Source organism: Buteo buteo, chromosome 6 (genome assembly GCF_964188355.1).
Source record: "Buteo buteo chromosome 6, bButBut1.hap1.1, whole genome shotgun sequence".
In the NCBI taxonomy this organism is placed as follows: Eukaryota; Metazoa; Chordata; class Aves; order Accipitriformes; family Accipitridae; genus Buteo; species Buteo buteo.
In genome coordinates, this window is record NC_134176.1 from 16,101,438 (window position 1) to 16,116,649 (window position 15,212).

At 34.5% G+C, this 15,212-nt stretch overlaps 1 protein-coding gene across 1 annotated transcript in view; it reads right to left on the reverse strand.

Annotated features, from left to right (window-relative positions):
• The window catches only part of VRK1 (VRK serine/threonine kinase 1), a 36,497-nt gene that overhangs the window by 12,509 nt on the left and 8,776 nt on the right, over positions 1-15,212 (reverse strand). Inside the window, 8 exon segments of the mRNA XM_075029875.1 lie at positions 3,659-3,837; positions 5,015-5,073; positions 6,130-6,250; positions 7,652-7,784; positions 8,775-8,867; positions 9,010-9,118; positions 10,536-10,623; positions 11,017-11,086. Coding sequence (XP_074885976.1) covers positions 3,659-3,837; positions 5,015-5,073; positions 6,130-6,250; positions 7,652-7,784; positions 8,775-8,867; positions 9,010-9,118; positions 10,536-10,623; positions 11,017-11,086 — 852 coding nt within the window.

A 15,212-nucleotide genomic window follows, 5' to 3' on the forward strand; every position in this document is an offset into this window, starting at 1 on the left:
ATTAGGTACATCTTTCCTGCCGGTGCACAGGCCTGATTACCGCCAGCCAAGACTCCAAGGTTAGCATGTCAGCAGATTTGTGATGCATTAGGCAGGAATAAACACAGACACTTTTGTTCATTCTGACCAAAATTAAGGAGGACTATTTCAGCGCTGTACTGCTTTTATATGAGAGATAATGCATTCCTCCCAATTGTACTAGAAAACATTTTAAACGCTCATCAGAAAAACAGATATCCAATACACCCTACACAAAAGCAAAATGCATTTATCTTGTTTCCAAGCTTATTTAATAAAAAGTGGTTTCTTAATCTTGATGCAGGTGAATTACATAGCAGTAGAAATCAGACAGCATTCATCTGACAAAAGCAACACCTGCACAACTGAAGCTGAACATTAGAAGGAACCACAAATCACTAAGATCCCTATTTTGCCAGTTTAGTTTACTTCCAATATTTCCCAGCAACTCTTCAGCACTAAACAAAAGTATGATGTGGTCCTTGCCCTAAATAATTTAGTCAGGAGCTCCAGATACTTCCTTCAACACATAGTACTGTTAGCTTCTTGGTTTCCTATAACTGTTATAAGATATCAAGCACACAAACTAACATGCATTTACTGTACAGGAAAAACAAAACAAAACAAAACCAATCTCCAGCAGAACTGTGGACTGTGTTTCATTTACTTATACATCTGGGGAAACTTCAGTCATGATATAGAAAATAAAATGTTAACTTTTAATATAGCAGACATCTGTGAGTTTTAGCCAGACACCAATACTGGAGAACGACTTAGATTCCAGAACGACCGTGCTTATATGCAACATATAATGCACATCATGGCTCAACTAGCTATACGAGCTGAAAGCACAGGAGAATCCTTCATTTCAGGAATTTATTTACACAGAAGTTAGAAATATTTTCTCCTAGCTATGAAATAGCTTAACTTCAGAACGCCAAACAACACTGTTTTAAGAAAGTATTATGGTAGATTGCTCCAAAGGAATTGAAGAGTAGGTGTCTTAAGACCTGTTGTGATTAAAAGATCAGTACAGCCAAAATGCCATAAATACTTTATATTAGAGGTCACCATTTTCTCAAGGGTGGATGTCAGACTGCATTTTTCTTTTCCAAATTAGACATTAAGCACGCCAAAAGAAATTCAGCACGTGCTAGAAGATACTGACTTTCAGAGGCAAGATGCTACTGATCAGTGGTAAATTAACTTTATGGAAAGCAGTTTCTAACAGACTTTGGAATTTGGAGCTTATCTTTAAAACACTCAGTCATCAAGTTGAGCTTCCTGTTACAACTGAAAATACATATAATTTTAATTGGCATTCTGTGTTCTTCCTTTCTCCCTCTGTGTATCTAAGTGTCCAGCTACTCTCAACTAGCACAAATTGTCTTCCTGTTCTCCTAGCCTCTCATAATGATGATAATGGTAATAATGTCTGATACCCCCAGAAGAAAAACCTAGTAGCATGAGGTCCCCAACATATATTCTGGGAAGGAGGACATGCTGCTGAAGACCCTCCTTCTATTCATTCTTGAACAGAAGTGCAAAATATGCCCTTGAAAGGTAGACTGACACAATCTGTTCTTCTACCCTAGCCTACACCACAGCTGTTACAAGGCCTAGAAAATCCAACATAGAAGGAAGAGTCAACTGTCCTGGTATTTGGTCAAAAGCAAGCAGGCTATGCCAACTTGATTTCAAGCAATCAATCTTATTCTGTCTGGACAGTCTAGCAGTAGCTGGCATGAAGTACCTAGCATGAAGTCCACTGCAATATGAAGTGGTCAGCTGAACACACTTACTCAAATGGGCCAGTAACACATTATTTTATGTAAGTGCCTGAACATATTTGTGACAACTGAGCAAGATGACCATGCATATGCTTCCTCAAACTAAAAAAAAAAAAAAAAAACAAAAAAAAACCAAAAAAAAACACCAAACAAAAAAAACCACACACACACAACAAAACCAAAAAAAAAAAGCCCCACATAACACCCAAATCCCCACTATAACCCAATGTAAAAGCTACCTCCTAATTGATGCTAGTAGGTAAGAACCTATGGAAAAAGTATTATCCCACCCTTTGGGAATGGTCTTAACTGATATTGGCTAAAGAAATAAGATTTTTGAATTTTTATTCCATTGGAAATGTGCACCAGCCATCTCTGCTGGACAAGGACATTAAAGGTCACAGATGTTGGCTCTGCAGCAGGCCAACTTACTCAGCAAAGAAACCAGCCAACCATTAAACGCATTATTTTTTTCCCCCCAAAACACACATCTCAAACCATGTTGATCCACAGGGGGAACAGAAGAATTTATGCCAATGAACTCTTCGTTTGGACAGTTCTTTACACTCAGTTCAACAGAAAATATTAGTATAAAGATCACAGCTGTACAATTTTAGCCAAAGAACTTTTTGCTGGGCAAAAAGAAGAAAAGCTGGACATATATCCTCAGAAGACTTTAAAATCCTACAGCTTTTTTTCTTTTGTGCTTTTTGTCCATCTTTAACACACTGCTGATCATGTCACTGAACAGGCAGAATTCTTGTGCTATTATTCTATATTATAATTCTCAGTTGCCTGGTTCATAAATTGCCCACTTGTTATTAACAAATGCAAATAAACAAGTAATAAATGCAGTTTGAAGTGTGGGATAATAATAATAATAATAGTAATAATAATAATAGGCCTGTTGTGATAGGAACAAGGGGTAATGGTCTTAAACTAAAAGAAGGTAGATTTAGACTAGATATAAGGAAAAAATTTTTTACAATGAGGGTGGTGAAACACTGGCACAGGTTGCCCAGAGAGGTGGTAGATGCCCTGACCCTGGAAACATTCAAGGTCAGGTTGGATGGGGCTCTGAGCAACCTGAAGATGTCCCTGCTCATTGCAGGGAGGTTGGACTAGATGAACTTTAAAGGTCCCTTCCAACCCAAACCATTCTGTGATTCTATGATTTATTGTTCCATTATTTGTCCTTTTTTAATTGTTATTATAAACCATTTTAACATACAATTTCCCTAAGGCTTAAAAAGTTCTTACGCTGTATTCAAATGGGAGCCCAAATCTAGAGTTTAAGGTTTGTTAAATACAAGGAATAAAATACCCCTAGCCTACCACTATAATTAAGACTCATAAATAACATATTAGATCACAGTGAATTCAATATGCGAATTCCAGAATCAAATACTTAGTTTTAAGTATACATCTTTATGCCAAGCTTTGAACTAGTCACAGAAAGGGAACTAATATGAAACAAAAACTAGACTTATTTTACCTTACATGTATTTTGACCCATCTGGAGTTTTACCGATTTAAAAAAAATAAGTAAATTAACTGAATGTTCATCTGTTCAAATGTCATTACAACTATATACACACATTCTGTTATCCAAGATATTATCTACTATGAAAGCACACCTATAAATATCATTCTGTATTAAGTTTCAGTAACAATTAGTGAAGTTAAATTAGAGAAATAATGCATAAGAGTAGAACTTAATCAAACAAACATTTCAATATTTGCTTATTTCCTACTGGATGCAGTTATGACACCTACTTCCAATACCACTTTAACTCTTACTTAACTCAAAAAAATGCCATAAAAGCTCACATAAATTTTTAGAATAAAACCTTTTGCATGGGATTTGTTTTCAAGTCTCCATTTTCTGACAAGCCGAAGTCAAGTACTCCATCATCTTTTTGCCCAATGGCCTTAAGACCTTGCAGAAGTATTTCTCGGAAATGCTGATAAACAGGTTTCTCTTCATAGCTCAGTAGCTTTACCTTTTCCATATATTTGGCTATTTCATCTAAAGAAATGGTACCTCCAATTAATTTCTATTTAAAAACATTTCAATCATTCACTTTTACCATAAAAGAGTCAGAAATTATGCATGCACTACTTACGCTATTTTTTTAAATGGTTATTTATAAACTCATAACTATGACTTTACTACAACACATTTTAGAAAAAAATTATACCAAGGTTCATTACCCAGTGATGACAGCATCACTGTTTTTATACACATTCATTGCAATGAAGAAAACAGTCAGTCGTAAAAAATTTAATAGGCCAATCTTCACCAATAAATGCTTGTTTACATATTTCTTATGTCTATATTTTAAAATGTTGTAAAGGAAACTCAGTGTTATCCCAGAACTTCGTCAGTTCAAGACTGAAACATATGAAAAAATAGGTGAAACATTTGACCACTGAAAAATGAGACAAGTCACACTTGACAGAGAAAACACTCTTCTGATCACCAGAAGTAGCTGGAAATAACTAAATATTTAAGTTTTAGATCCCAAGAAAGTGTATTTCTAATAGAGTCAGGTTAAGAAAAAACAATCTGCTGAATTTGCCAACACCAAATACAAACAATCTAGACTTCACGTTCGCATTACTTTATATTTTGAATCTCTAGAATTCAGTTGTGAAAAATCAACTTACACTTTTCATGTTTGCAAATACTTAGTACTGTCTTTAGAAGGAACAGTGTCTGCAGTTCGTATAACTGCAGCCAAAAGGAAGAGTCTAAACTTCTCCTAATGAACAATCTAATTCATGCCAATTTGTTGTTGCTGATAAAAGTAAGAAGAAAAATAGATACAAACTTAAGTAAACAAGGAGGACTTCAAGAAGCAACAGATTAGAGTACAATGCCCAAGACACACCTCTCAGGAAAAAAGCTGCTGACAGTCTGACAGTTCCTCACCTTTTGCAGCAACTGAATTGATCTGTTTTTATTTGAATACAGAGTAGCACAGCGTTCCCTTGTACACACTCAGTGTACCCCGTGTAAATACAAAATTCAGAGCTCCTACCCATTGTCTAAAGCTGTCTACAATTTGGTGATGGCACCCAGACTGATGGATATCTTTTTTTCTTTTTTTTTCCAAAGAAAAAGGACACTAAAACAAATTATTAGAGAATGCTTACCACATGGTACAAACCAAAGTATTTTAATTTAAAATAGTTCCTCTTACCTGGTTTATTTTTCCCAGGAAAGCATTTGTCCATCAAAACTGAAACATCATCTCTACATCTGAAAAACAAAATTATTCAAAACTATTGTTTCCTTCAAAGTCTGAATCATGCCCGTTCTGATAGACTTCCTATGTACCTGGCTTGGGCCACTGTCAGAGACAGGACACGCTACTAGATAAACCTTTGGTATGACTTAATACGGCCATTGTTAGGAGTGCAGTACATATGAGAACTTGAAAAATGCCAGACAGGCTATCTGAAATATGCTAAGTTTTTGTTCAACAGTTTTTGATTCCTATAAAAGCAAGCAAGTAGAAGACTGAAGGAAAAGAACAAGTCCATTTTAAACCCTCACATACCAGTGGTCCCACCTCTTCCTGCTAGAAGACTCTTTCTCTAGCTGATATTATTCAGAGCAGATCCCCTGACAAAATAAAAACTGGGGGGAAGTGGGGAGGGAGCTTCGCTAACATTAATGGAGGCCAGAGTGTTAAAAGTAGAAATAAGGAAGCCAGATAACAAATACTTGTTAATGAGACAGAAACTGCTGTGCTGGGAGAGCTTTCTTCACGTTAAATATCTGACAAGAGAAGGTTGAGTGGGGGTGGGGGGAAGACAAAGGAATGTAACAGTGAGGGAGAGGGACAAAAAAAAAATTAATTTAAAAATGCCATATTCCTCTACCTGGAATGATGCTTAAAGACATTTAAGATCCACCTTTAGATCTCATCTCTGCCACTGACTTCAGAGCATGGTGTTATAAAGGCTACTCGTACTCCATGCTTCAGTTCTCTTTCTGTAAAGCAGGACTAATGATTACCTGTATACTGGTAATAGTGCTTTTTGGCTTAACTATGGCAGTACTCTAAAGCAACAGTACTGCGGTGGATAAACCACCATCTCACACATGCAAAAGAAGACAGAGTAGAACAGTACAAGTAAAGTTTAATTACAAGCCAAGGATACATGAGACAATGAAAGGAAACAGGGCTACACAAAACAATAGCCCACTCACCAAAAGGGAACATGCTGAAAGGACAAAGCATTTCTACATTAAGACGTTTTCATTCCTATTTTCAATTTCAAAAGGGAAAGAAAACAAGTGGTTTCTCACCTGATTTTTGAGTCTCTGACAAAATTTGGATCTTTCAAATTATCCTCCCATGGTAGATGGCCACTAAGCCAATGAATCATACAGTAACCCAAGATCTCCAGATCACCACGTCTTGATGGTGCTAGATACATACGCACACATAAAAAAAGAACCGTAAGAGCAGCTAATAAAGCACACATAGTTTAACAACAGTTAAAATTTGTAAGTATGTTAAGACAATAGAAAGCCAATGCTCACAATGCAACACTGCTGTATCTGTTACTTATTTCTTTATTTTAGCCTGAAAGCAAGGAAGGAAAAAATATTCTTCCTACATCTGGAAGGGTAACTTCATTTTCAAGTCCTTTATCAATCTCTTTCTTCTACTCAAGGATATGACATGCTGCAGTTATCCCAATCTGGGAAGCTTTTTAAGTACTCCAATTGTGGAAAAAATAGAGCAAGTTAGTGAAGTGATTGACTTTGTTCAAAACAGTTTTTACTTTCCTTCTTCTATAAAAAGGTAAGAGTGCTAAAACCTCAGCTCCTGAAAAAAAATATTCCAGGATGCTGAAATATTTTATGTAGCCTGAAAACTGAACGGAGGAAAATAACAGATCAGATCCCTAAGCCTTGCAAAAAAACAAACAACCCCCCCCCCAAAAAAAACACACAACCAACAAAAACCAAAACAACAACAAAAAAAAAAAAAAAAAAAAAACCAAACCAAAACAACATAAAACCACACCAAAAAACCCACCCATGTGTACATTGACCACAGACTACACTAGAAGTTTAACTGGGCAAATCAAGCCATCTTTGTTCATGTTCAGTTGTAACCATAGGTGCAACAGTTCGTCCTGAATTAAATAATAAATTTCAACAATTTATATTTTTGCAGGACACTTTTATGGATAATAAAACAAAATTTAAGAATGAAGAAAATAAAATTGGTGTTCACTACAAATCCTCAATGTTTAATCAGACATAGACCTGTCCTTCTCATGTTCAACCTTTTCTCACTTCTTGCCTTTTGATATTCAGTGACTAAGGGCATAATTATGAAATATTATTTCATAATTAAATGAAGTTTCTTTAACGAAATCTTCTAAATATTAAGCCATAAACAAGATAAAGAATATTGTGCATCTTTGCCAAATATGAAGGAGCAATGTTCACATTGATAACAGAAAGTATTTATCTCCTGAAAACAGGGCCTGTTTTTCTATCAAGATCTCATAAGCAGTATTCCATTTCTACTCAGTTAAAAAAAAGCTATACACTAAACATCTTAACAGTCTTTATAAATTGAAGAAATCTATTTAACAAAGTTACATTAAAAATACAGTAAATTAATATCAAAGTAAAAGATATAAAACGGAAAAAACAAAAATGCCAGCATAGTCCATAGAGTAGAATAAAATTTTTTTATAGATTAAGAAACCTGGTTGTTTACAAAACTCAATGCAGCAAATGAAGTCTTTTGTGTTCATAAAAAGGATGCACAAATGCTATTGCCAAAAACAAAGTTTTACATCCTTACCCACACCGTTGTGTGCATCAATACTGGTATATTCAATAGTTCCATCATGACACCTTTTAGGATCTTCTTTATATACTTTGTGAACTCCTTCAGGACAGTATCGGAACGCAAGTCCATAATCCACCAAGTACACCTAGTAATTTAAAAAAAAAAAAATATTCTAAGATTAAAGAACTATAAATACAAAAAATGCACAAATAATAAGTGTAACTCCCAACCACTCTTAAGAAGTGTTAAAAAGGTGAGGTTTTTGACTTTAAATGATCCTTTCCCAGTGCTTTATTGAGATTACTACATATGATTTGAGAACAATGTGTCAGATAAATTTTGTTGTTTTCTGTACAGCAGTCTGATCTGGAAGTAGTTTCTTGCTGATGCTGAGGCCAAGTACAGTAAAATAGTCAGTTATTACCAGTAAGATGAAATAAAAAAAAAAAAAAAAAAAGAAAACTCCATAGTGTTCATAGGGTTAAATACACTTACTGTCCTACCCTCTTTTAAAGTCAGCTGTCCCATTTGAACACTGCTACATAGTATTATTTCTCACTAACACCACAGCTACTTTAAGAGAACTGAGATTATTTTACTTCTTTCACGAGCTAAAACATTTGGGCAAGAAGACATACATCATTCTGAAACTCTAAATATGCATTTTTTGAACAGTAAAGAGAGTTAAAATAGCAGAAAAATGAAAGACTTCCGTAAATCAAGTGGAACAATCAACACTTTAAAGACTGATTTTTCCAACTAACAGAACACTTATCTGATGGATTTCTTGAACAAAGGAATGAGGTAACAAAGCAGACAGGCAAACATAACTTACCAGTGTGCTATACAATTTTAAGCTTCCACCTCCAAATACCTATTTGAGAGTCAATTTTTTTTTAATCTCGAGAATTTCTCTAGAATATTATTTAGGGCAAATAGTCAATTTGATAACTGTCCAGCAAAACGCATAAAAAAAATCGTAGAATATTAACTAGATATAAATGTCAAGCAGAAATAATATTACCATATACACTCTTAAAAATGAGCTTCTGCTAGATTTCACAGGTTCAAAGCACTTCCATGTGTTGTCAAATAGAAGGTTTAAAATATGAGGAATAAAATGCATCAGAAATACCTGATTAGGGTTCTTGTAACTCAGAAGAAGGTTTGAGGCCTTGATGTCTCCATGCACATATTCATGCTCATGGATGTATTCCAGAATATCAAGCTAACAAAATAAAATACAGTCATATAAATGCAGTACCCAGCTCTGCCCAGCAGAGGACCTGTACTCAGCCCAAAAGTGTGATTTAACCAAAAGACAGACACGGGGAAGCCAAATTGTAAAAATATAATTTTTTTTAACTTACTATTCTCAGGCCTAGTTGTAGTACAGTTTTATGGGAAAATCGCTTTGCATTCTCTTCATACATCTTCTGAAGATCTCTGCCAAATCTGTCCATTATCATAAATCGATAACTAAATTCAAGGAAAAAACAACAGCAAAGTCACTGAATTGTACTTAGCAAAGTATTTTACGTATGTGTTAATTGTACAAATTACTGATTGAAAACATCTCTCTCAAAAGATAAACTGCAGGTACATAGAACAGAAATATGTGGGAAATACTTAACTTATTTTTAATGTTGTACATTAATTCTTAACTTTTTTTTACATCAGCTAGTCAAAAGTTGGTCCATCAAAAGAACTGTTCTTTATTCCTGGCTAGTTATGCAATTCAATAACCAATACCCACAGAGGAAGATATTTGTTTTGTAATTCACCATAGGTAAAATCAAGCACCAATCACTTACAGAAATACATTCTTTAATTTATAAATGACTGACTTAACATGGTTACTTTAAAAAAAGTTAGTTTCTTGAAATCAATTACAACCTTTTTTTTAACCTATTATTAAAACCAAAAATCTCTCACTTGCCAAAGGTGTTCTGATGTTGATTGCTATAGCCAAACTGGTTCTGTTACTGTAAGAGCCCATAGTAGCTACATTAAAGAATCTCATGCATTAAACACTGAATGGAAAGAAAAGGGTTTTTTGGAAAAAAATATTATTTTATTATATTTACTTTTGCATCTCAAAATTAGTGGGTTTTTTACATTAGATTAGTTTTAAAGTTGAGGACCTATTGAAACAATGGTATTTCTGACATACTAGGGCATACACACCAACTGCCCTAGGTAGTGGTCCACACAAAGAAGCCTGACCTACTATAAGCTGCCAGCGAACTACTAAAACTCCTCTGCAGCATAGCTGTATAGAGAACGCCCACTAGGAAACAAGGATTGTTTATCTAAGACAGGCATAACATTCAAGAGCAAGTAACAAAAACAATTTATGACATGGAAAAATATTAAAAACTATCCCTAGACTTAAGAAAAATTTAACATGAGACTAGCAATTATTCTAGCTCAGATTAAGTAAAAAAACCCTAATCCTAGAGATAATAAAATAGAGCACCAAGTCCTTTATATGTGTGAGTGAAAATATTCTTTAAGTGCACACCACAAGAAAAACTTTGAAGGTAGTAGTATTATTCAGACTTATACATTAGAAGTCTACTTTATTTTAATTCAACTATGAAAAGCTTCTAAACCACATATATATATAGCATCACTGAATTACAGCAATGTTCAAGACAAATGGAAACCAAACCACTAAGAACATATTAGACACAAATACAAATAACAGAGTACAAATAAAATGTATCTATACATCTTTTCCCTAAAAACACCCTGTTATGAACATGAAATTTTGTAGCAGAAATTAACAACATGAAGATAGGTGGAAAATACATCTTAAAAGAAATTAGGTTAAAAGGAATAGTGGTTATGGATGAAATAAATCCCAGTATAAGCCAATGAAAGATATATTCACCTGTTTCCATTTTTTTCATGCAAGCCAGAACCCCAATATCTTGGTACACCTAAATATTTCAGTTTATGGGACTTAGTCCACTTCTGAACTGAAAACACAAATAAAGGTAAGTTCATGAATTTGCATCAGTAGAGACTTAAATAAAAAGGGAGTACTCACATCACTTACAGTTTCTGCATACATGTGAGCTGCTTATTTCATGGAAACTTGTATGCAAAGTATACTGGAAATTAATGATGCATCCATTGTAGGGACAGAGATGCAACTAAAGTTTCAATTTAGACAATACCATCAACACAACTGTAAAGAACATCTTGCCAAAAAACCCTAATTTTACTATATGTCTGAATTAGATTTAAATAATTTTAAAATAATTTTGAAAATTACTAAAAAGATTCTCTTCAAGTTAAACCTTACTCCTGTCGGGTCTATTTTCCTAAGTGCTTGTAGTTCATTAAAAACATTTTAATAGACTGCTTACTTTCGTCTGGCTTAGCAGCTCGCATGTAGAACTTTAACTCAGTAAAAAGAGGTCCATTCTGGCTGGGTTCCTTTAAGACAATTTAAAATTAGTTAAAAACTGCTGTGTTAGTGCCTAATAATTATTAAAAGCTCACAAAATGTTAACATCCACCCTATAAAAGCGTGTTCTCCCTCAAATGCTCCACCCAGTGCGGATAAATTCAATAGAATATGGTCTTTTTATAAAAGAAGGTTGGCTGTAAAAAGTTATTTTTACTATAAATTGCTTAACGTGAAGGGTATCAAAGAATCCTTTCCCATAACAAGAGATTGAAGAATAACAAATTATCTGAAATGTATGGAAATATTACAAATAATTGGCAGCAAAAGTTTAGCACAGAACATTGAACAACATTCATTATCTCAGATTTTCCAGATTAAAGGTAGATTGCATCAGTTGCAATAGCCATTAATGAGCCTAAAATAACACCTGAAATGATTTGATGGAAAAATCTTAACAAAATTTAAATTCTTGCGGAACATAAGGTATTTTGTTCCCTTCATACATTAGTTGATCAAGGTAAAAATTACAGAGGATTTTACAATTTCTCTTAAACTAAATTATAAGAACTACACCTATTTTGACTTCAGAGTCTACCTTGTATTTAAGCTAACATAAGGTATTTCAGTTTCATTTTCTAGGGACAAGTCTATGGTAACCACATATTATAAGTAAAGTGCAAAAGAGAAACTGGTTTGAAAACGCCATAGCTTTGAAATACTGCAAGAACTGCAAATGGGCAAGTACCTTGACTCTACATTTCCAGAACTTAGCGCAGAAAAGAAAAAAAAAGTTATTTCAACCTTGCAATTTTTAAGGGATTGATTTTGAGATAAGCTTAAGCAATTTATTTTAGTCTAGTTATTCATATATGTCCAAATTCATCCTATCTCAGTGAAAATACCTGTTTTGGAATATCCTACACCCTTAGAAAAATCTAACAAAACAAAAAAAAAGTATGCGATTACCGGCAAAGAAACCCAGAAAGAATACAATCACATTATATTAGCAAAAGTTCCAAGATACACAGTGTCAATCTTAAATGGTTTTAATTGTAACTTTTAAATGTCAATATAGTGAACCAGAAAATTGCTAATGGCCAGACTGTACCACTCAGCTAATACAGGTTTACCACTGTCCGACATTAACAAAGCTATATAAAGAGATCAAACACACTGATGAATATGGGCTTTAGCATGTATCTGATGTATTGGCTTAGAGGCAGAGCAGGAAGACTGGTCAGAATGAGAGCAGATATCAGCTTAGGCACCACTCCTAGGCCTGGACTCTCGATTACAGAGCTACCATCTATCTCCATCCACCTCACTCTCTCCAGAGCATTGCCCTGATAAACAATGGAGCCAAGACAAGTTTTCCAGCCCCTCCTCGTGGGACCAACGTTCAGACTTAAGCCATGAACCTGAAAAAAAAAAAACCCACACAACTAGACCAACTGATAAATGCACATACACTTTGGTACATGCATATCTACTTTCAGTTAGTTTGTTTATCCACTATGGACAACAAATTAGTGAAGAGATTATATAGATGGAGGAGAAGGATTAAATAGCTGAATTTTTACACTGCAGTTATCTCAGACAAATGTTACTTGACCTACTCACTTGTTTCTGTGTAGCATAATCCAATAAAATGCTCTAACTTAATCAGAATATAAATTATACATATTATTTTGATTCAATTTACATGGAATTGAAGAATGTTATTTTCTTACTAAAATATAGCAAAAAAAATAGGTGTTAAAAATTCTTAAAATATTTATCTTTAAATAAATTATTCCACAAAAAGTATGTCTCAGTGCTGGGGGGGGGAAGATGTCTCTTTCTCTAGTCAGAGTAAATGCTGAAAATCCAGTATCTTTTCATATTTGAGGGGATCGATAAATGATTTAACCACAAAAGAGATTCTCATGTTGACTGTGAAGCTGTTTCCCCACAATACCATTAATTCTACATGCAGATAAATAAATGCATACACTATGTTAAAAAAGCTCATGTAATGATGTCCAATATTTGCCATACTAGTCACCTTATGCTAAAACCAGAAAGACTTCAAACACAAATTTCTGTAGCTTTATGCTCAGGGTCATCCTAAACACATGATTTGCAAAACTGAAATTAAAGTCTAATTAGAAAAGATATCATGATGAAAGAGATCTTGGAGTATGTGTTGAAACCCAACAAATTCCTTCAAGTAATATTTTAGGAATTCTGATCTTTTTCAGTCAGCAGTTTAACGAAGTGTTGTTAAACTCTGTATCCACTCCTGAACAATGACATCTGAAAGGTCCACATGTTAAAAAGCATTTCTTTTTTTAATAAAAACTGTGATTCATTTTGTACTGCTCAGACATCAATACTATGAGGATATGTCAAAGACTAAGCCAATTTCCATTCTGCTTTAATAGCTCAATTTGAAGAACATTACTATAGAAGCACATATTTTGTTAAACACTAATAATTGTTCAAAGCTGTTAACCACTTTGCTTCAGCTGATGGATCAACTAGGAATCACCCAGGCATCAGAAAATAGGCCCTTACTTGTAGTTGCATTATACTAGACTGTAGAGGCATAATATGTTATGGGTCATTTGTGAGGGCAGCACAAAGACTGGGGCTACTCTTTATTGCCATAAAGACAAAATTATAAAAGACAAATTAAAAGTGAGTAGTCATCTGGGAGACTAGCAATGCGGTATTTACAAATTGCTGCAACAAAGTGAATCTAGCATAAAAGCAACGCAAAAGTTATGACAACTCTTCCTATATTGAGAGCCCAAAGTGGAAAAGAAGAGAAGCAGATGGACAGGTTTCAAACTCAGGGAAAGAGAAGGATAGCAATTATGCACAGCATAAAATAATGCATATCTAATGATTTTCCAAGCAAGTCAACCTGGATTCTTCCATGAAAGTTAAATGGCACTCTGCTTCCTGATTAGTCCAAACTCAGCAAGAGCCAGTAATTAGGAGCCAATGTCTCTCATAGGCAAGCCACTGCTGATAACTTGAATGTCAGCTGTCTGCCTCTAGAACAGGCCACAGCTCCTGCATAATGGACACCACCTGCCCTCGATGGCACAGGCTGGACATACAAAAGCAAGCTGCCACCATGCAAGAGCTGCAGGCTGGGGCTCCTCGTCTGTGTGGAATTCCTGCCCACAAACACCTAAGGCAGCAGCAGTAAGCAGATGTTGAAAGTGCAGCAGTTTGACATTTGCATCATAAGCAGTGCTTTTTTCAGCAAGTGACAACATTTCAGAAAGAGGGTCATCACCAACAGTACCTTGGGATGTCTGAACAGTATCAAAACCAGTACTCTAGAATTTCCCTGTAGTCAGCAGATGTAAATATCAAGATTAAAAGCACATACTAACTAAACTGAATTTTAGTCTAAATTAACCTGATCTTTTAGTTTCAGCACAAATGTTAAAAGTATTAACATACTTACATAAATGGCCAGCTATCGAGCTAAAGCTTTTCAGTATCACCATATAGTTTAATAAATAAAAGATTAAAACATTGCAGTGCTGAACTGTGCTGAAGAACTGATTTTTCAGACTGTGAAGTTCTTATAGGGTGTTCTAGTATTTGCTTTTGTCACAGGACCACAAGTCTCACCAAGAAAATTAATGGTACGGATCTACTTTGGCTATTCCTGTATTCCCAGGTTTTTTACTAAGACTTTACCAAGGAATCACATACAATAGTAGGTTCTATAAAAAATAATCTAGCAGAATTTAAGAAAAAATACTTTATATCTTAGGAAGAGAACATTACAGCCAAATCAAGTTAAATAAATCTTTTTTATTTTATGATTAAAAACATAAGAAAATTTCAACTAATAAAAACAATTTGCTGATTTGCTACATTGGGCTAAAAATGAGCTATCAACAATGCTTTTTCTCCTCTCTAATCATTAAGTTAAAGAAATTATGTCTCAATGCCATTTTAATTCAATAGAAATTAGAATACGTATGTGTTTTATGATAAAACATTTAAAGGACTTTATTTCTGTGGGGACCTTGGGAATCAAAGTTTTGTTGTTTCTACTCCCAAGCCATCTGTCAGCTTACCAACATCCAGTGGCGAGCAACAGTTCACACAGACTCACTGCTGAATCACAGAAATTCTCCAAAA